At 39.9% G+C, this 22,614-nt stretch overlaps 3 protein-coding genes across 4 annotated transcripts; 1 reads left to right on the plus strand and 2 right to left on the minus strand.

Moving 5' to 3' along the window:
• Positions 1-108: 108 nt before the first annotated feature.
• On the plus strand, positions 109-4,576 carry stmp1 (short transmembrane mitochondrial protein 1). The gene is made up of 3 exons (XM_034163358.1): positions 109-267; positions 468-521; positions 4,317-4,576. Exons 1-3 carry the CDS (start codon positions 253-255, stop codon positions 4,386-4,388), a joined length of 141 nt encoding a protein of 46 aa, XP_034019249.1. The 5' UTR covers positions 109-252; the 3' UTR covers positions 4,389-4,576.
• A 173-nt stretch (positions 4,577-4,749) lies between these two features.
• On the minus strand, positions 4,750-5,181 carry LOC117504467 (small lysine-rich protein 1; the record flags this gene model as incomplete). Its single annotated transcript, XM_034163936.1, has 1 exon — positions 4,750-5,181. A coding segment is annotated over one exon (294 nt), but the record flags the coding sequence as incomplete, so codon positions are not given.
• A 376-nt stretch (positions 5,182-5,557) lies between these two features.
• On the minus strand, positions 5,558-22,529 carry dhx57 (DEAH (Asp-Glu-Ala-Asp/His) box polypeptide 57). Of its 2 annotated transcripts, none has more exons than XM_034163351.1 (25): positions 22,464-22,529; positions 20,911-21,064; positions 19,395-19,652; positions 19,073-19,270; positions 18,031-18,908; positions 17,728-17,915; positions 17,483-17,604; positions 15,847-16,042; positions 15,567-15,691; positions 15,281-15,414; positions 15,132-15,186; positions 14,375-14,589; positions 14,178-14,294; positions 13,985-14,081; positions 13,013-13,186; positions 12,651-12,851; positions 11,032-11,308; positions 10,756-10,851; positions 10,574-10,657; positions 10,162-10,299; positions 9,071-9,145; positions 8,849-8,983; positions 8,572-8,772; positions 6,271-6,423; positions 5,558-6,225 (listed from the first exon to the last, which is right to left on the minus strand). In XM_034163351.1, the coding sequence occupies exons 2-24, from the start codon at positions 21,060-21,062 to the stop codon at positions 6,280-6,282; spliced, it is 4,260 nt and encodes a 1,419-aa protein (XP_034019242.1). In that variant the 5' UTR covers positions 21,063-21,064; positions 22,464-22,529; the 3' UTR covers positions 5,558-6,225; positions 6,271-6,279. The 2 variants fall into 2 exon arrangements, with proteins under 2 accessions (XP_034019242.1, XP_034019241.1); XM_034163350.1 differs by having other exon boundaries at positions 17,728-17,918.
• Positions 22,530-22,614: the final 85 nt, after the last annotated feature.

A 22,614-nucleotide genomic window follows, 5' to 3' on the forward strand; every position in this document is an offset into this window, starting at 1 on the left:
TACTGGGATTTGTAGTTCTTTGCTGGGTATAGCCTATGGCGCAGACTGATGAAAAGACTACAATTCCCGGACACCTCAAAAACGCGATAAAGTTTTTTTTTTTCCTACGTCTGTGCAGTCAAGCTAGCTCACGAGGAGGTTACATTTGGTAGCGGTGACTTTTTTTTTTTCCAGCGCTCAAAAGTTTTTGCTTATTTCTGGTGTCAATTTCGGAATTTGTTTTTGCCGCATTTAACATTACGCTATCACACCATGCTGCAGTTCTTGGTGAGTTCAATTGACTAGTATATGTTATAAAAGTAAGGATGCAGCTAGCATGAGTCAGTTTCAGTTTAAAATTAGCTGCAACACACACAAAGAAAGGTAGGGGTCGTTATAGTGCAACCGGCAGGTGATCTCTGTACCGCTTTACGTGTCATTTATTTTGCTTTTCTTCCAGCAGGATTTAATGTGCATTTTCTTTGCAGGTTGGTTTTACTTTGGGTAATGTTGTAGGGATGTACCTTGCGCAAACCTATGATGTAAGTATTATGGATTTTTATTATTATTTTCCTTGTGTTTTCATTCCTGGCCCACTTTTGCATCTGGATGACAGTCTTTCTTATTTTTCCATGGAGGAAACAATAAATCACCGGAGGTGAATGGGTGACTTTTATTTTTTGCATCAGCACTGTTCTCTGCCAACAAAGGTAATGATACAGACAGTTGCCCAGTTCTGTATCACCTTTTTTAAAGTCCCGCTATATGGAGCCGTAATGCAACTGAATGTCCTTTATTGGGTATTGTTGTATTGGGTATTTGTAGAAAAAAAGCAGATCACAGACATGACACAAAACTAAAGTCATTTCAAATAGCAACTTTCTGGCTTTAAGAAACACTATAAGAAATCAAGAAAAAAAGATTGTGGCAGTCAGTAACGGTTACTTTTTTAGACCAAGCAGAGGAAAAAAATATGGAATCACTCAATTCTGAGGAACAAATTATGGAATCATCCTGTAAATTTTCATCCCCAAAACTAACACCTGCATCATATCAGATCTGCTCATTAGTCTGCATCTAAAAAGGAGTGAACACACCTTGGAGAGCTGTTGCACCAAGTGGACTGACATGAATCATGGCTCCAACACGAGAGATGTTAATTGAAACAAAGGAGAGGATTATCAAACTCTTAAAAGAGAGTAAATCATCACGCAATGTTGCAAAAGATGTTGGTTGTTCACAGTCAGCTGTGTCTAAACTCTGGACCAAATACAAACAACATGGGAAGGTTGTTTAGGGCAAACATACTGGTAGACCAAGGAAGACAAAGCGTCAAGACAGAAAACTTAAAGCAATATGTCTCAAAAATCGAAAAATGTACAACAAAACAAATGAGGAACGAATGGGAGGAAACTGGAGTCAACGTCTGTGACCGAACTGTAAGAAACCGCCTAAAGGAAATGGGATTTACATACAGAAAAGCTAAACGAAAGGCATCATTAACACCTAAACAGAAAAAAACAAGGTTACAATGGGCTAAGGAAAAGCAACTGTGGACTGTGGATGACTGGATGAAAGTCATATTCAGTGATGAATCTCAAATCTGCATTGGGCAAGGTGATGATGCTGGAACTTTTGTTTGGTGCCTTTCCAATGAGATTTATAAAGATGACTGCCTGAAGAGAACATGTAAATTTCCACAGTCATTGATGATATGGGGCTGCATGTCAGGTAAAGGCACTGGGGAGATGGCTGTCATTACATCATCAATAAATGCACAAGTTTATGTTGATATTTTGGACAATTGAAAGGATGTTTGGGGATGATGAAATCATTTTTCAAGATGATAATGCATCTTGCCATAGAGCAAAAACTGCAAAAACATTCCTTGCAAAAAGACACATAGGGTCAATGTCATGGCATAGGGTCAATGTCAATGAGCAGATCTGATTTGATGCAGGTGTTAATTTGGGGGATGAAAATTTACAGGGTGATTCCATAATTTTTTCCTCAGAATTGAGTGATTCCATATTTTTTTCCTCTGCTTGGTCTAAAAAAGTAACCGTTACTGACTGTGAAGGATAAACAGCTGTCTGAAGCCTGCGCTTTATTTCAGCCATATTGTTGCTACGTCATCACCACAACAGGACCTGCTAACTCAAGTCCAAATCAGTTGTAAACACAGCTGAGGTTGAGCTGTATTCGGACCATTTATTTTTTTTAAAGTCCATTCTGAAGGTGATTCTGAAGCAGCTGTGGAGGACACAGCCTTATGGTTTTGAGCCTTATTTAGACCATAATGAGGGAGACTAAACTTTGGAGGAAAACCTTCAGTCTGACAACAGTGATGATATTGGCAGTTTAAAACACAGAATGGCGATTATAAAATAAATAATGCAGGCAATTTCGTCATACGGATGGAGATGTTTTATTTTTTTGCCGGCTCTTTAGTTGTAATCAACTGATTAAAAAAATGTTATACTGTCTGTGACGTCATAAAAAGTGATGAGGAAGTGTGTATTTGTTTTCTGAGAAAACAGGTAGCCTACATACATTTCAAATCTGAAAAATGTTATGAGGGACTGAAAATATCCACTATTTTTTAAAATAAATATAGTTTTCATCTTGAATAGTGTTCTGTATACTGTATATAGTCTTACCTGTCTGTTTCAGTGAGATCTTTAGTCTGATGAAAACGTCAGTAATTTAATAATTTATTTTTTAAAAACTAAAACTATTAAACTATTAAAAATTTAATAGTAATTTAATTCATTGTCCTGGCTGAAGAAAAGTCCATGATGGGTCAAGTCACTGCTGTACGATGCGGGACCAGCACGGTCAACTAGAGGTGTAATCTGTTAATTGCTTCTGCAGCTGATTGATCGAATCTCTGCTGTTAACGAGCCGCTTTGCGCCACAAGTTAAGACTCGCAGCGCCTCATCTGCTCATCAATCTGCACACGACGAAATTATCCCATGAGCCACAAAAGAATAAAATAAAATGTGTAAATACTCAGTTTTGCTTCCGTGTCGAGGGGAGAAGCTGCAGACACCGTGCATGCGCTCTCATCAATATGTGTTCCACTTGCCAATCAAAAGGATTCTGCTGGTGAGAATTAACAGTTCTGACACGTATAAAAACATGCATCACTGACCCGAACTACTTGGTAGAAATGGAGCTGTCAGTAGCCTGTAAAAATCCATAAATTAATGGCGCTATTAAGATAATGGTTCCGGCGCTGATATCAGTTCTTCCTTCTCCAGTGTCAGGACTCGCCAGGACGTTCCTGGTTTTTAGTGGTGCACAGTTCAAAATCTGAATATTTATCTCTTCAGTAACTGCACACCAGGAACAGATACATTTCAAACTGTTTAATTTTAGTCTTAAGTACTCAAAAAAAAAAAATCATTACATATTATGTCACCTATACTTTAATACCAACAAGGTATTGTCACTAGCTAATAAAAATGTGAATTAGTCAAATACATTTTAAATAATGATAAATGTTTATTAACAGTATCAACATTTTCCCTTTTAAGACCATGGAGTGATTATATGTACCATTAAGAGCAAATAGTCTGCAGCAGGTTTTTGGTTCAGCCAGTCAAATCAGCAGTCATTGTGGCGCTGATGATAGAAATCAGCTGCTTAGCTGATCTGCTGGTAGAAAGACCTGTAAATTCTTGGCCTTTCATGATACAGTTTTCATTCCAACGTCTAGACTAGCTCAGTCATGAGCTGTGTTTCTTGGCCTGCTGGCTGTCGAAGCAGTCTACCGTCACAAAGCATTGTCTTTTAGGTTTGAATGGTCTGTCAAATCTCAGTCAGGAAGAATATATAGATAGAGAGAGAGGTCTGTAAATGCATATGCCACTGAATAACATTTGCTTCATTGTTGTAATATGCAATTTTAAATAATGACTAAGCAAAAAAAAAAAAAAAAATCAATATCACTTAATCGGATCCATTACCTGCACACATTTATACCATTAAAAGGTACATGGGGAATCGAACCAATAAGTCAGTCCACCCAGATGGAAATAGATGCAGTACATGTTGCTGCCATTGGATCAGATCTGACTGATGGTCAGCTGTCTTCTGAACAGTGATGTGGTTTGACTGTACAAAAAATTTGATCTGTCAAGGGAAGAAGTCAAAGTGATCAAACTGCACTTCCCCATCTAAAAATAAAATCAGCCATTACAGAACCCTTTGTACTCTGTGTATGACCCCAGGCCTTTATTTTGTGTGGATGTTTAGGTTACTTCAGTTACTTCCTGCAACAAACCACTTGGTCTCAGATTATACTGACTGGAGTGCTTTATTTCCCTTTGAGGTTCCCAACATAGCCAAGAAAATTGAAGAGTTCAAGAAAGATGTGGAAGCCAAGAAGAAACCGCCAGAGTGAAGAGAATGGATCCATAGCAGGATTGGGGACTGCCGGGGAAAAAAAAAAAATTCCAGTTGATGAGTCCATATTTAACAAATAACTATGTAAATTGTCAGAATAAGAATAGTGCCTCAGAGAGAACTTGTTACATTACTTATTCCCATTATAGTCTATTTTTTTCCCCAGGACTGTTCATATGCTGGATTTAACGAAAATGACAACTTGAATTAGAATGAAGATGTGTTTAACATCTATATTATTTTCGATATTACACACTGGGGGTGTGTGTGTGTATATATCCTTTTGTTTAACAGTGCCAGCAATTACAAAGCTTTTTATGATAGATCAATTCAGAACTGTTCAGCTTCAGGTCTTTTGTTACAAAGTCATTTCAGACTTACTAAAGCATGAATTTATAGAACAATACTAAAGCTGACATTACAAACCCAGCCATCAGATGGTGCCAGTAGGAAAGCATTTTTGTAGTTGGTAAAATGTTCTTTCCTTATCTATGACATTACCGACTGTTTTTTATCTTGCTTTTGGTGCCTTTTTTGTCCTTCTGTGTGAACCCTGACCATCCAAAGCCTCTGAATTTCAGACAGTCCATCACATTGTGAGAAACGTAGTAGAGGTTCTCCATAGCTGCTGGGCTGAGTATGTCCACATCTGTCCTGGTCGTGTTGACACCAGAGGACACACTTTTGGACCCTGTGTGACTTCGGGGCTTCTTGGCTGATTTCCTCACTTTAGTGGGCTTTGAAGAAAAGACTTTCAGATTTTGTTCATGAAATAAAAGAGTTATACAGTTTTAAGTGTCTATACTTCACCATGGCAGAAGACACGAAGGCCACTTTGTAAATGTTCAATCACCTGTGACGGATGTGGACACTATTTAACCACCAAATGAAAATCTTCATAATGTATAACAATCATCCACCAATGCACCAAACTTGGAAAGATAAATAGCAAAAGCTTACCAGTAGCTGGGGGTCACGCTACTAAGAACAGAATGCCTTCACTGACCTGTTTGGCTTGTCTCTGACAGGCAAACACGTGAATGAAAAGGGTTGGCCTTTGCCCCAATAAGCCTGCCTATTTATTTGGGATGTTGCTAGGCTTCAGTTATCCCATCCTTAAAGAAAACACAAGCAGATGACTTTAAGGAATATAACCAACACTTCAAGCAATCTTCGTTCTATTTTTAATTTCATGTTTTGAAGTTAGGTTGCAAAATATCACCATATTCTCCACATTTAAAAGCCCTCACATTCACATTGTGAAATTGAAATTTGACATCACTGCAAGATAAAAAAATATACATTCTGAAATACTAGATCTCGAGGACACCAGAACTATGCAGTTGTTAGTAATGCATTACAAAAAACATGCACACTTACACCAAGTAGCCACTCCACTTTCAGTTGAACATCCAATATGGAGCAGAGCAAATGCTCAATTCTGAGTTGATGCACAACCCAAAACAATAATGCAACGTTTGCAAGATAGGTTTTGTCCACATTCAACAATCGTGCTCCATGATTGCATGTAAGTCGTACTATGTGGCATTGAGAAGGAACTTTTCTTTTGTGGAGGAGGGCACCTAGTCACTTCACTGCCCCCCAGAGCACTGAGTTTTGTAGAGTTTATGCATTTTCACCTTTTTGCAAGACAAAATCTGCAGCAGTACAGCAGCATCTTTGCTTTTGTAAACTTTACAAAAAAGTTTGAGGTGAGCACAAGATGGTAAACTTGAGTGTCCATCCAGAGGATGTCTCTTCAAATGTTTGGCTTTGTTAGAGGTCTTTTAGTTGACAGTTTCCTCAAGAGGAACATGTGGGTCAGTTAAATACTCAAATGCACTTTTTAAAAAAAAAAATACATAACACCGTGAATGAGAGAAGCACAGCTACTGTGTTGAGATGAGCTGTACAATCATGTGGATGATGCGTGAGCCGCGGGGGCAGTTACAGAGGTCCATGCTCGGGTTTCGGATCTTATCCTCCAGCAACTGGTCCATTTCACAGCGAAGCTCCTTCACCAGATCAGCCACCTGAACAAATCACAACGATTAGTCTCATCTGGTTCGTAATGATACAGTAGTGATTATTCACTGCGTCCCCAAACAGTGAAAGTCTACAGCTCTGCTCGACTTTGCTTGAGACCAAAGTATATGCAATATCTCATGTAGCAAGGTGAAATTTGTACACCCTGACTAAAACCTCAGATGTGCAAGGTTTGATGCTGCTCAGTTATAACTGTTGCCACCAGGGGGGTAGGGTCTCAGAAACATGTACATGATACCTTGGATGAAGACTATCGAGGTAAAACTTGGTACCCAACACCACCTCACTAAAACCACAAACACATGGGTGCATTTAGATATCCATTTTGTCACCAGTTGCAGAGTCTAAAACCTCATGGACTGCATGTGAGAAGGGTGAAGGTCTTCATGGAACTTGTTAATGTAGATTAAAGTGTTGCTAAAATATAGCACACGTTCAAGGTTACAGTAGTGTTCAGAATAATAGTAGTGCTACATGACTAAAAAGATTAATCCAGAGTTTGAGTATATTTCTTATTGTTACATGGGAAACAAGGTACCAGTAGATTCTCACAAATCCAACAAGTCCAAGCATTTATGATATGCACACTCTTAAGGCTATGAAATTGGGCTATTAGTTTAAAAAAAAAAAGTAGAAAAGGGGAGTTCACAATAATAGTTGCATCTGCTGTTGACGCTACAAACTCAAAACTATTATGTTCAAACTGCTTTTTTTTAGCAATCCTGTGAATCATTAAACTAGTATTTAGTTGTATAACCACAGTTTTTCATGATTTTTTCACATCTCCAAGGCATTACTTTTGTTGGTTTGGAACCAAGATTTTGCTTGTTTACTAGTGTGCTTGGAGTCATTGTCTTGTTGAAACACCCATTTCAAGGGCATATCCTCTTCAGCATAAGGCAACATGACCTCTTCAAGTATTTTGACATATCCAAACTGATTCATGATACCTGGTATGTGATATATAGGCCCAACACCATAGTAGGAGAAACATGCCCATATCATGATGCTTGCACCACCATGCTTCACTGTCTTCACTGTGAACTGTGGTTTGAATTCAGAGTTTGGGGGTCGTCTCACAAACTGTCTGCGGCCCTTGGACCCCAAAAGAACAATTTTACTCTCATCAGTCGACAAAATATTCCTCCATTTCTCTTTAGGCCAGTTGATGTGTTCTTTGGCAAATTGTAACCTCTTCTGCACGTCTTTTATTTAACAGAGGGACTTTGTGGGGGATTCTTGCAAATAAATTAGCTTCACACAGGTGTCTTCTATCTGTCACAGCACTTACAGGTAACTCCAGACTGTCTTTGATCATCCTGGAGCTGATCAATGGGTGAGCCTTTGCCATTCTGGTTATTCTTCTATCCATTTTGATGGTTGTTTTCCATTTTCTTCCATGCGTCTCTGTTTTTTTTTTTATCTATTTTAAAGCACTGGAGATCATTGTAGATGAACAGCCTATAATTTTTTGCACCTGCGTATAAGTTTTCCCTTCTCCAGTCAACTTTTTAATCAAACTACGCTGTTCTTCTGAACAATGTCTTGAACGTCCCATTTTCCTCAGGCCTTCAAAGAGAAAAGCATGTTCAACAGGTGCTGGCTTCATCCTTACATAGGGGACACCTGATTCACACCTGTTTGTTCCACAAAACTGACAAACTCACTGACTGAATGCCACACTACTATCATTGTGAACACCCCCTTTTCTACTTTTTTTACTAATAGCCCAATTTCATAGCCTTAAGAGTGTGCATATCATGAATGCTTGGTCTTGTTGGATTTGTGAGAATCTACTGGTACCTTGTTTCCCATGTAACAATAAGAAATATACTCAAAACCTGGATTAATCTTTTTAGTCACATAGCTCTACTATTATTCTGAACACTACTGTAGCTTCAGTAATGCAAGTTATTTTAACTACTGTCCTTGTTAATTTGACAGTACATGTCTGTCATGCAATGATTCATTTTAGAGTTCCTATTAAAACAATAAATGCTACCAGTTATTAAATATGAAACTAGAAAAAGCTTTGCAAAGAGGATTGCATTTTGAGGAATAATGTGCAAAATTAATCCCAGTAATCCACATGGATTTGTTCAGGTAAAACTATTAATCCCCGTTATCCCTCTGACCTGGTAAGAGGCAGCAGCAAATCGGATCCAGCCATCATCTAGAGAGATGACATGCTCTTCCCTGTGCAGGTCCACGTTGACCTGTCCACCTCCAAACAGTACCAGTGAGTACACGGACACCATGCTGCAATCCCTGATGAAGACGCGGCTCGTCTTCACCTTCTCGTGGTAAACAAGGTAGGGGCTGTCGTAGTGGCGAACCTGGACCGCAGAGAGGATTCACTGTTACGGAGCTCTGAGCTTTAGACTGAGATCTTCTATATTTGAATCATCTCACTGTGTAGTTGACAGAGGATGGGTGCACGTGCACGCAGCCGTCGTTCTTTGTCATGAAGCGGAGTTCATTGGCTTTAGGTTGCATCTTCATCGCGCCTTTGCTGGTCAGCTTGTAATTCTCCTGAGGGGTGCGCACCTGAAATGAAGCCGAGGGTGATCAGTGACGTGAAGGATTGAACCCTTTCAGCTTCCTGTTTTATTGTCAAAGAGCACGTGTAGTCACCTGCACCACATTGGGATAGAGGGCAGCACACAGCATGGCAGACATTAAACGGATGTTGTCCGCGTTGAGGTTAGCCTGGAAATGAAGTGCAGGGTCATTATGCTGGAAAAAAAAATAAAAAAATACAGCTCCACATTCCATTTTGAATGGATTAAGTTTCACTTATGTCACATACACAATTTAGCCATAAAAAGGAGCCACTAAATTATAGCAATAACCCAGCAGACTATTTGGATTAAAGTTTGAGAAATTACATGAAACTTCAAATATTACTCCTTTGAATATTGTTTTAGTTTTATTTTCAAATACTGGTAATGCAAATGACATTCATACCAATCTGGACTTAAATCTGATCAATTATTATTTTTTTAGGTTTTTGGAAAATGCAGCCATGTACCCTTTAAGATGCATGCTGTCGAGGAGAGGTGGGAGTAAGTCACTGTCAAGTCATCAATCCGCAAGTTCCAAGTCAGCTGTCAAACACATTTTTCTGTAGAAATGTACTAAATCAGAAATAAACCATTATTTCCTTATTGTTTAACAGAAGCTAAATTCTAAATATCCTGCAAAAAGGATTTTGTGTGAATGAAGTCGAAGCAGAAACTTGTCTGGTGGCCACCAAGGCTGTTGGGGTTTATTATTTTATGTTCAAAATATTGTAGTTATAGTTATATACTACTAAAGAGAAGTTTGGGGTCCCCTGCTGGGGCTGTTGCCACCGCAACCCGGTTCCGGATAAGCGGTTGAAGGTGAAGATAGTTACATGTGTTGGTTCAAAAAAAAAAAAAAAAAGGTAAATAGACTGCATTTATATAGCGCTTTTCGATCTGCATCAGATGCTCAAAGCACTTTACAATAATGCCTCACATTCACCGAAAAGTCAGGGTGATGCCATACAAGGCACTCCCCACACACCTGAAGCAACTAGGGAATTAAGGACCTTGCCCAAGGGCCTTTAGTGATTTTCCAGTCAGGCTGGGATTTGAACCAAGGATCCTCTGGTCTCAAGCCCAACGCTTAACCTCTAGACCATCACCTGATACTGCATTTCTTATTGTACAGGTGACGCCGTCCATGAGTGCATATCTCACCTCAGGGCCAGTAGCCTCCAGAACCCCATCAGTACCCCTGGAGCTCATCCTCTCAATAATTCTGGCCCTCAGTCCCTCTTTGATGAAACCGATATCAGACAGCAGCTCTGCAAACTGTCTTTTCAGACTGGCAATTTCCTGCACAAAACAACATATTTAAATACATTTTTATGACATTTTTAAGAATTGTGTGGCCAATACTGTTTACCAAAATAAGTAGTACTAGTCATACTGGTGTAGTGCTTTAGCAAACATATCACTTTAACGTGTTAAATCTTGGATATGCCTAACGACTTTCTACCAGACTGATAAGTAGTCAAGTAAAAGTGATAAAGAAGTGTGGAAATTCCAGTAAGAGTAGTAGTAACAGTAAGAGTATTAGTACCATTAAAATCTTAATACCCATCCCCACCTGTAAGCCACGCCAAGACAGGAAATTCTCTCTGCAATAACGGAAACCAGCCTGGTTACTGTTCCTTGCAGCGCTGCACCATCCCTAAAAGAGAGGGCCAACTTATCAGTCAACTGAACACATGCTTCACCGCCAGTTCAGAGTTGTTACTTGTAGAAATTGTTTGCAAAACCAATCAGCACCTTATACGCCTGTAACAAAGCTAAGTGGTCACTACTGGCCAGGGCAAAACTGTGTTTCTTCTCATTGGCTTCCTCTCGCTTATCCCACGGAGACACCTGCAAAGAATAAAACAAAACCACTAAGAAAAATGCTGAAAGTATATTTATCAACAGAATAAGACACTTTTAAGTGAGATGTTCAACAGTGTTAAGGATTTGGATGAACTAGTAAGAACATAATTAGCGCTGTCGTGGTCCAACTGAAAACATCTCCAAAGCAGTACGCAGTTTTCGTACAAACGGTGACTTGAAGGCCAGACTGGCAGCGATGGTGAGTGCTGGATCGAGACAGCGAAAGATAGCGCCAAATAGCATGAGTTTCCCAATGCGCACATCCACAGGCAGGCAAGCCAGGTGATAACCCAAAGGGGTCAGCTTCTCATCTGCAGTTAGGGCTCCCAAATCCTGGAGGCGCTGCTTGGCTGCATCCAAGCTTCCTGTAGCTGGAGGCTCAATGAGGCTTGAGAAAACTGACTCCAGCGTCTCCTCAGCAAACATGTCCAGGATCTTGATTCTGTTGGAAGGCACAAAGGCAAATACTCAGCCTAGATTTCTCATACCTGGATAAAAAGACAAAAACACCCCAAAGTGTGGCATATGCCCCTGCAATTTCAATTTATTTTCATTTATATAGCACCAAATCACAACAAAGTTGCCTCAAGGTGCTTCACACAAGTAAGGTCTAACCTTACCAACCCCCAGAGGAAGCACACAGACGACAGTGGTAAGGAAAAACTCCATCTGAGGAAGAAACCTCAAGCAGACCGGACTCAAAGGGGTGACCCTCTGCTTGGGCCATGCTACTGACACAAATTACAAAACAAATATAGAGGAAATGTTGCCGGTGCACAGGACACGAGGGTTTCAGAAATAGACACCACACCCATCTCTGGATGGAGCCGCATCTCAAACAGAGAGAGAGAACAAAAAAAGAACAGAATCAGGAATCAGAAAGACAAATACAGTGTAATTTCTCAGCATTAAGCAACAAGAAAAACAAAAGAAATACTGAAGTGATCGCCAGCCACTAGCCCTATGCTTCACTAAAAGACCCAGAATTTAGATAAAGTTGAGGCTGCGACCCGCTGCGTTTCCTAAAAACAATTAATTAAAAGAGTAAAAAGCATAGTAACACACTATGTCAGTATGCTAGCCAAACAAAATGGACACATTTATGCTAGTATTTTAGCTGTATGGTTTTATAGTAAAGGTGATACAGAAGCGTGGAAATTTTTCTATAGCCAAATACAGGTGCTTTACAGATCATACATTATGTATTTGTATAGCAAAAGATTGCTGCATTTACCCCTATGTTCAGAAGGAACCTTCATCTAACCTCCCCTAATACACCACCAAGAAATGGTTTCAATGAGACAAGGTTTTCTTTAGTTATCACATGGAAAAGAAAATCAAAATGCTGTCCACAGTGATGATATTAAAGAATGGACAAACCCCATTTTCAAAAGGAACCTTCCTCTAGCTTCCCCAATACACCACCTAGAAAAGGTTTCAATCAGACAAGGCATTATTTAGGTACTGTGCAGGAGCAAAAATCAAAATGTCGTCCATACTGGGTAACTGACGACAGCCATTTTTAAAAAATAAAGGAACCTCCCTGTAGCCTACTCCAATACACTGCCAATAAATTATTTCAGTCAGATAAAAGCTTTATTTAGTTATTGTGCAGAAAATGTGACAGACGAATACTCTGATGGGGCTACAACATAATGCCACCATCTTTGTTGACCGGGAGCATAAAAACAGAAAATCTCTAACTAAAAGCTCCTTCCTCTAAAAGAACTCCTGTTACTTCCCTAAGTATAAACCTGAATGTCGTACATAAAGCAGAGACATACCGCAGGCAAAGCTGCTCCAGAGGCACTCTCTGGATCTCAGGCAGCTGTTGCTCAACCAGCTGATGATGGAAGCAGTGGCTGGTGAACAAATGGAAACAAACCCCCGAAGCCACGCGACCTGCTCGGCCTTTTCTCTGCTGGGCGTTGGCCCGAGAAACCCAGGAGTCCTCAAGACTTTCCATGCTTTTCGATGCATCGTATCTGAAAATGGAAACAACATGCATTCACTAATGGGGTTTTTAATACATATTGTGGTTATCCCTAATCAATCCCAAACACCATGTTGGTTTGTATGCACCTTAAAAAAAAAAAAAAAAAAAAAATCTTGTATCTTAACTTTGTGCAGGTCAGCCAGGGGTTACCTTTTCTCTTTCATCTTGCCTGAGTCAATCACATAGACGATGTCATCAATGGTTACAGATGTCTCGGCGATGTTGGTAGAGATGATGATCTTGGTGACGCCTTCTGGAGGTTTGCTAAAAACCGCCTGCTGCTCCTCATTGGATAAGGTTGAATGGAGTGGGTAAACCACACACCTAATATGTACAGACATTTAAGGAACTGTGTGAATCCTTTGACTTGGAAATGTAGATTGGGGTCATAACAATGGCAGATGCACAACTGCATGGAATACGGAGTGGTTGTCTATGAGATAAGATAAGAAAGCCTTTATTCATCCCTCAATGGGGAAATTTCAGTGTCACATCGCAGCATAGAACAGTAGGAATAGACAGAAGGGCATGCAATAAAACAAACAAGTATCTCTTAAAAAACAAGAACTAAAAAAAGCACTGAGTGCCGGGTAAAGCTAAGGCTACCATTGTTCAGTTCAATGCTGCACTGCCGGGATGATATACACTGTCGGGATGTGAAAGTGATCAGATAAAGTGACTTCAGCATGAAATGTACGATAAGATACTCTGATATTTACAATATGGACAGGTTAAATTATAGCAGGTAAAGTGACTTGAGTCTGCACCATAAGTTAAAATATTGCACCTAATAAATACAGCAGGTAATGACATGATTATTGTCCTGGTTGCTATGGTTACCACAGTACTAGCATTGTTCATTGTACAGTCTTACAGCAGCCGGGAGAAACGATCTGCAGAATCTCTCCGTCTAAACTTTCATTCAAATGATCCACCACACAGAGTCTGAGAAATGCTTCAGGTAAAGTATGAAATGAAACCCAAAATTCAAGTCAAATCTTAAATTATATTATTAATTATCACAGCTAAATGATTCAGCACATATGCACAAAAAACATCAGGGTAAATGTTTTCAAGCGATAAGTCTTTTTTAAAAAGCTATCAAGAAAACCAAAAACACACCTAGTTTTGCCGCGGTTGTTGAACAGTCTGTTAGACTGAAGCTGCTCATACAGCATCTTTATTTCAGCTAGGCCCGGCATAAACACCAGCACTGCCCCTGGAACAAAAACCAACACAGAGCCACGAAGAAACTGCATCAATGTGCACAACTAGGCTCAGTGGCACCGAGTATACAGTGGGCAGTTCTACAAACCTGGGGGATAGTCATGCTTTCCATCGACAATCCATTCCAGCAAGTTCTCCACCAGGTCCATGTTGATCTTCTCCAGGTCCATCGCAGCAATCGTCTTCAGCACGGGCGTCTTGGTATCTACATAAATAGAAAAACAGCCTAAAGAGACGTGCTTGGGGTTGTAACTCAGTGTGAGAGTTGCTTTCGTCTCACCTCACCTTTGTAACGGATTTTGAGGTCCTCCAGGCTGAGCTGCTGGTCTGGGATGGAGTCTTTGATAAAATCCTTCTTACAGAAAGACATGAAGTTCCACATTTCATCATCCAAGTCATCCACCACGTTCCTCGGCATGCCTTTGCTCCCTCGTCCACTCATGGAAGATGAATTCCGTTTACCTGAGCGCATGTACGGGCTGCCATCCTCGATCACATAGCTGAGGAACAAAAAAGGGATGAAAATTGTACAACAACAAGAAGACACAGCAGCTGAACTACAGTATTATACATGTAGAGGTAAAACTTAAGAGTGCATGCCTCCACCAAAGTCACATACAGCCCCACTACCAAATGGCCACTTCCACTTAGCATCAAGCCTTGCTTTTGGAGAATTTATATATCTGTTCATAAAATTTCAGCAAGAGCCACTTTTTAAATTCAACATTTCAATATTCTTCTGGATCCAGAATTAATTTCCCAACTGACTTATAAAATACACAATCCACAAAAATGAAAGAACTGACAATACAGGAAAAAAAGGACCGGGAAGGGAGTAAGTCCCTTTTCTCTTGTTTATAAATTAATAAAATATCAAATGACAGGGATCTATTTTAGGTATTATATAAATCAAATAATTAATGTATTTTCATTCATTCAATGGAAAGAATATTTCAATGGTAAGAAATATTCTTACCATTGCACTCATAAACATTCATTATTTGTATAAGTTGGCTGAACTGGTGAAAAGTAACCCACTCACCCCGTTTTAGCAATTGAATCTTCAAGGAAAAACTGATCAACAGGAAACGTTCGCCCTGCAAGAAGAGAATTTTAATAATAGATAAAATGAAATATGCAGGTTCAGCGTGTAAAATCCAAAGACACAATTGAGGTGTTACACCTGCTTACCTGGTATGTGCACAGAAGGACAGTGATTGAAATACTGACAGAAGAGGTTGGCATTAAGTGTAGCGCTCATTAGAATGACCTTGAGGTCCGACCTTCGGACCATCAAATCTCTGAGCACCAACAGCAGAAAGTCACTAAAAAAGATAAAACAGACACTGTATATTAAAATTTATTTCCATCCAAATAAACATATGGCTGCCATCAACTGAGTGTAATAATTGACCGTTTAAAAAGAGCATAAATCTACAACTTCTGTAACATACATGATGTGACTGAATAATCTCACCTCTCCTCTGTGCGCTCATGCACCTCATCCACAATGACGTGTGTGACTCCTTTGAGGTCCACCTCACCCTCCAGCCTCCTGAGTAGCACACCAGTGGTGCAGTACAGCAGCCGAGTGGAAGGCGACTGATGGAAGAGACAAGAAATTGATCAGGTAAAGAGTTAAACTGTCACAAGGAATTAGTTTGGCACATGAGAGTTGGACGATTGTTTCCAAAAGTTAAGCAGGTGTTATGTGGAAATCAAGCTACAATGTTGGTGCATGATGAACGTGTCTGCACCCTGACGGTTTCCAGGCGGATTTGGTAGCCCACCGAGTTGCCCAAACGCTCTGCGCGTTCCTGTGCCACTCTCTGTGCCACAGAGATGGCAGAGATGCGTCGTGGTTGAGTGCAGATAATATTGGCCACCTGCGCTGCAGGCCCACTTAATGACGAATCCAGAATGAACTGAGGGATCTGGGTTGTCTTACCACATCTTCAGAGAAAACACACATTATACAGAATCACATAAATGTTTCTGAACAATACCAAAAATAAATAAATAAAAATGCCAGAATCATCAAGTGTTTACTGCATTTTCTGAAGTATGAGTCACATTTTTGTTATTTTTAACTCTTTAAGCTTTTTTTTTTTTTTTAAATTCAGGTGCAATTTAATACTGTGGAAAATGTGTTAAATTATAACTAATTTCAGTAAGATTTAAGGACTTGTTTTTGTATTTTAAAAATTCTTAATACATCTTAAAATTTTGCAAAGTGAAAAAACAAATCTTGTAAAATCTTGTTCTGAGTCATATCACCATATAAGGTGAAATGTTTTTTCTGACCCACCATTTCATTTTTAAGTTGCTATTTATAAAAGATGTAACATTTCCTAATACAAGTATAAAAGTCACACCTGTTAAAAAAAAAGCCTCCTGAAGAGGCCAAACCCATATGTAAGTCACACCTTTATTCTCCATAATCAGCTCTTTAATTTGGGATTTTTGTGTATTGTTTAAGTAGGGGGTGGTGGCCAAGTGGTTAATGCACTTGGTTTCAATGCAGAAGGTTCCGGGTTCAAATCCCACCCCTGCCACATTTCTCCATGTAATGTGGAGTTGCGCCAGGAAGAGCATCTGACGCAAAACCTGTGCCAATTCAACATGCAGATCCACCTTGGATTTGCTGTGGTGACCCCGAGTGCAAACAAGGGAGCAGCCGAAGGGACTTACTGTGTATTGTTTAAGTGAAATTTTTATTATTGCCATTTATTGTTTTATTATTAGAAAGTATTTTGTTTAGTGCTTTGATTCCTGTGAAAGTCGAATATAAATAGTCATTATTGTTATTCTTATTAACAATGAATGTGTGATATTTCAGTACATAAAAGTCACAGAGCCTCCCAAACTAGTATACAAAAAAAGACCATAAGTGAACTTCCATTGGCAGGTTTTTGTTTTAAATGAAAACATGGTCTTTAAGTTACTTGCCAAGTGTGTCAAGTGCTAAGTCTTATACTAAGTGTAATTACATTTTTCAATTGAACTTATACAAATATATTTGTATAAATTTGCAGTGTATTCCACCTAGCTTGCTCCAAATGAGCTGAAACTCAGTTATTCTGTTCCTAGAAACATACAGGTGGACACATACGTAAGGCTGAAAACAACACGTCAAATGCACTATCACACAAGGGTGTAATGATTCACAGGATTTGGTCATTTCATCAACACAGCAGAAGCACTGAGGAATACTAAAGATTACAAATATGAGTAAACCATCTGCAACATAGACAAAATATACAAAACTGAAAATGTGCCATTGAAGAAATATTTTGGGAGAATAATTTCAGTTTTACATTTTATCCATCTAAACTGACCTGACACGAAAGAGGTTTTGCACATGCTTTGATTTTACAGACATGCATAACCCACCCAGTCATTCCACTGACCACAAGCACCTGGTACTGGTCTAACAGGTCCAGGATTCTGTCTTTTTCCTCCCAGGCTGGTAGTTTATTCCTCTGGTCCAGCATGGACCTGAAACACTTGGACGACTGGGAAAACAAAGGAGTGGAAGGAGACCAGTGCATGACAACAGAGCTACTGTTGAGTAGGATGAGGCAAGTTAAATATACAGATGGGTGTTTTTTTTCCCCCCGTCACAACTGTCTGCATACCCATTTCTTCTTGAACTCTTGGCAGAGTTTGCCGTTTTCCTGCAGCAGGTTGTCCATGTTCAGCTTGTGCTTCTTCACCATCGTCTTCCTCAGATTGACATAACTCTCGCTCTCAACAGGAACAGCTTGATCATCATCATCATCTTCGTCTTTCTCATCCATCTCCTCTTGCTCTCTAGCCTCTTTAACTTTAAAGATACAAGCAGTAATACTGTAAGCGGACACATAAAAACGGGTTCTAATGCCCTATTTAATAAAGATTTCAAATGGTAGCGACAATAACGAAACAATCTGTCCTCTCACCATCTACGCATCTCTGGCTGTTGGCTTTATTTGGTACAGTCTTACTACGCCTGTATTCTTCAGATGTGCTGCTTCTCTCAGGTTTACTTTTTGCTGTAGTAACTGAAGGAACGACCACAACAGGCAGCGGCGTGCTGTATTTATGATGACTGGCAGCCAACAGTTCTTTCATGACCGCTTCATCCTCGCACAAAGTAACCAGTGCGAAAACAACCGGCTCACTACATTTTGCTGCAGCCAGTGCCTCTTCAAACAATCTTTCTGTCACGTTGAGCCTCCCTGCAGCTCCCAGAGTCTCATCATTGGTGCTGAAGGCTACTATTGGGGCCTGAAACGGGTAACGGTTTCCTTTAGGGAATCGAACCACTAGTTCATATTCAGGAGGAGAATAACTGCTGAACCCAGGCTGGCTTGGGCCCATCATGTCTGGGGGACCTGCCCCAGGAACCCCTTTGGAGGGTGGTTGGTGTTTGAGCTTGCATTTGTCCCCAAACCGACAGCCTTTCCCTCTCAGGTAGAATCTGCAAATGTCAGCCGTGTTGACGGATTTGGCATTTGGTGCATTTCGATTCCAACCATCCAGACTGCGCTCAATATGCTTGTCAGAAAGGAATGAGAGATTCAGAGCTACGGTCCAAACTTCATTGGAAATGCGCTCACTGAAACGCTCGCCGTAAATGGCAGTGAGGGCCATGGCTTCTTCCTGCCTTTGGCTCACACACTCATCCAAGGGCACCACATTAAGGCCATCAGGGAAAACGGCTTTCTGGCCAAAGCGCTCACTGAACACCTGGTAGAGGAGTTGTTCTAAAGTTGATCCATATTCCCCTCCACCAGATTGCAGGGCTAGCCTGCTCCTTTCTCTGTCAAACCCATACCTACAGAGGAATGAAAAGAAGAGAAGGGGAAACAGAATTCTTATAAAAATCACGTTATAATAATAATTAAAAAAAATAAATAAATAAATGTGTTTCAGCTACCATCAAGACCAGGAATTGTAGTAATACTGACTACATCCAAAGTCTGCAAATTTGAGCATCACCTGCAGAGTTTTCCTACAGCAAATAAGGAAATAACAGGTTCAGGTTTGGGCTGTTCACTGTCAGATTCTGAGTCATATACTGGACTCTCAGCTCTCTCCACAGGCTCGTCATTGGTGATCCAAAACTGGCCTTCTTCACGGTGATCCAGCTCATCGTATTCCTCCTCCTCTTCTTCCAAATAATCAGAGCCAGATTCACTGAAACGGAGATAGCTGTGCAAATTTATACAGAAAGAAATCCTCACCTGTTCTCTGCTCTATGAAAAAGGTGCATTTTCTTGTACACCAAGTGACGTCTTCCAACAGAGGTCTATGTACTTACTCATACCGCTCATCTGAATCAGGAGTATGCAGATCCCTTAACAGTTCCTTCAGTAGTTCCTGGTTCTCATTAGTCATGAAAATCTTTTGCAAGGGCATGGTGCTCATCATCTCCGGCTTAAAGTCAGCCAGCCTTTGGCTTGGTCTGTTCATTATCAGTGACCTGGGCAGAGCCTTGCCACCACTTCTCCCATCTCGACCCTGACCTCCCCTTCCTCGACTACCATTCTTTCCACCTTGTCCTTGGCCTAAATTAGATCTACAGATCAAAAGAACACATTAATGAAGTCATCCCCACCCAACTAGTTCAAGGAACCAATAATATTTCAAATTTACTGTCCTCCTTGAACTTTCTCTGGCTACTCATGAAATGTGAATAATAAAAATATTTGCCTCTTCTCACGGAATACATCGTACACAACAAATAAAGCAATAACAAAAAAGCAAAATAAAATAAACTGACAACTTCATGACAAGTGCATTATAACATTTAAGAAATTAAAAACTGCGTGCTTGTAACTTTGAACAGGTCTGGTTCTTCTACATTAAAATTTCTATAAATGCATGATGTTGGTGTTGTATGACCAATGCAAATTTTGCATAATGGAACCACTTTCTTCTTTTGCTAAATGGTAAATGATTGCGATCTATGGTGTGAAAGCCAGGCATCGTGTTTGGAGGAAACCAGGCAACATCCCTACAGCGAAGCATGGTGGTGGCAGCATCAAACTGTGGTGATGTTTTTCAGCAGCAGGAACTGGGAGACTAGTCAGGATTGAGGGAAAGATGAATGCAGCAATGTACAGAGACATCCAGGATGAAAACCTGCTTCTTTTGCGAAATGGTAAATAGACTGCATTTATATAGCGCCACTGAGGGTGCTGCCACTCAAGGTACTCACAACACACCGGGAGCAACTTGGGAATTAAGGACCTTGCCCAAGGGCCCTTAGTGATTTTCCGGTCATGCTGGGATTTGAACTGAGGATCCTCTGGTCTCAAGCCCAACACTTTAACCACTAGACCATCAACCCTCATATATATGTGTATATATAAATATAAATATAAAGAGTGGCCACTGAAACAGTAACATATTCCTTTTTCTCGTACAGTATCTAACAACACATCACCCACATTATCACACGATAACGAGGGACATCATGGCAATGAAGCTGTACAGGAGACAATTGACAAATTTCTAGATCAAAACTTACGGTTAGGGTTGTGTATGAACCATGATGTTGGGCAGTTTAAACAACAACTGGTACTGTACCAATATCAATTTACAGTTTGTGTATGGTACCATATCAGTAGCAATGGCCTATATTTTATTAGCATCAAATTAGAATGTAACTGATGATAGATGAAAGGTACCTTTGCCTTGAGATCAAAGAGTATTTTTAAAAATAGTATTGTAATAAAAAAGCATGATTTTTTTTGTTCCTCTCATTTTGACATGAATACCACAAGTAACTCAAAAGCTCTGAAGACTGTTTAAAGTGACTGTATGATTTTTACTTGTTAGAACGAGGAGGCCCCAAATAAAGGCTGAAATTGTCATCATCATCCCAGGAGTTGGTTGCTCCTTTCCTGCTACCTCCACCTCCTCTTGGCTTGTTAAATCTGCCCCCTCCTCTATTGGGCTTCCCACCTCTTCTCCTCACACTCATTTCTGTTGACAGATTAGCAGAGTTAAACACAGATAAGATAAAGCAATGGCATCCTGACTGCTTAAAATACACAGGTAGGTAGGTAGGTAGATAGATAGATAGATCAATCGATCTGTGTCATCATGTTGCCTGTGAAAAACAGTGTCACAGAGACATTTCATGTCCACAGCAGCAATAAACATCTGACATGCGTGTTAAAACAGTGTGCAGCATGCCCTTTTTAATCCGCATGTCAGCTGTTTATTGCCGCTTTGTACATGGGCATGGAATGTCACAGATCTGATCACACCTGTCTGATCAGACAGATAGGTGCGTCAAGCTTGTGGCATCATATTCAAGAAAACTTGAGGCTGTAATTGCTGCCAAAGGTGCATCTACAAAGTACTGAGGGTGTGAATATTTATGTACATGTGATTTCTTAGATCGTTTTATTTTTAATAAATTTGCAAAAAAAAAAAAAAAAAAAAAAAAAAACTTTTTCATGTTGTCATTATGGGGTGTTGTGAGTAGAATTTTTGGAATAAGGCTGTAACATAAAATGTGAAAAAACTAAAGCGCTGTGGCCTATTTTCCAGATGCACAGTAGACACTAGTAACAGCATACACTGTTTTCTCATTGCCTGCACATGTTATATCCATTACTTTCATATCCATACTTTTATGTCATACTTTCATTCCTTCCTGACACCTGGTATGTCTGAGATGAGAATAAATATCTGGCCATTGCAAAGGATCATTTTTCCATCGTCCAGCTTTGAGTTTGTACGGACAAGACGCTGCTAAATTGGTCTTACATTGCTCCCGGGTAATATTATCGAAGCCCTCTGAATACTCAAAGGCCATAACGAGGCCCTAACAAAATAAATATGTAATTCAACAGCAAAGAACACTTGCAAATGTACACTGCATCTCTGATAGACTCTATGCTATAACAAGACGCTTGCTGTGTTTTCTTGCCACAGAAGCAAACCATAAGTGACGTTGCCGCGACCCCCAGAATACTCACCTTTAGAGTCTTAGCATACTGAAAAAATTTGCATCAATTTGTATAGCTTGAATAAATCTCAGACCTGAAAGTGTCCACAACATCCAGTGGACTCTTTTTACACCCAGTCCAAGCACAGAGCCAGTGGGTGATAAAAGGATGATGGCTAAAAATATAACTGAGCATGTGGACAAACAAACACAGAGATAATGCGTTTAACTCTACAGGCTAGCAACTAGCTAAGAGCTAGCTAACTAGCAAGCTCAAGCCTAATGTTATGAGCTTGAGGAAAGCTCATAAAGATAATGAAAGATGAGGAAATCTTCTTATATGACAGAAAACACTTACTCACAGAAATATACCATTATATATAATTCAGGAAAGACACTAAAGTTGAGTAATGTAGACGAACAAACCTGAAACAGATGACAGACGATTTCCACTACACCACTATGGAGGAGGGACTTCCGGTAGTGGCAGAAGTAGAGCCAACTTATCTGTGGTCATCAAATTGTGTTTTCACAATGAAAGTTTCTAGACTAATGAAACTTAAATTTTTTTCAAAAT

This window comes from Thalassophryne amazonica, chromosome 22 (assembly GCF_902500255.1).
Source record: "Thalassophryne amazonica chromosome 22, fThaAma1.1, whole genome shotgun sequence".
Classification (NCBI taxonomy): Eukaryota; Metazoa; Chordata; class Actinopteri; order Batrachoidiformes; family Batrachoididae; genus Thalassophryne; species Thalassophryne amazonica.

What these genes read in the sequence shown, in the direction of transcription:
- stmp1 (XM_034163358.1), top strand. An exon ending in ACCTTGCGCAAACCTATGAT is followed by an intron (nt 522 to 4,316) that starts GTAAGTATTATG and finishes TTTCCCTTTGAG; the next exon opens with GTTCCCAACATAGCCAAGAA.
- dhx57 (XM_034163350.1), bottom strand. Translation starts at nt 21,062, where the DNA reads ATGAGTGTGAGGAGAAGAGGTGGGAAGCCCAATAGAGGAGGGGGCAGA. An exon ending in CCTCAAAATCCGTTACAAAG is followed by an intron (nt 14,295 to 14,374) that starts GTGAGGTGAGAC and finishes CTATTTATGTAG; the next exon opens with ATACCAAGACGCCCGTGCTG. An exon ending in TGGAGGCTACTGGCCCTGAG is followed by an intron (nt 9,146 to 10,161) that starts GTGAGATATGCA and finishes CTTCATTTCCAG; the next exon opens with GCTAACCTCAACGCGGACAA.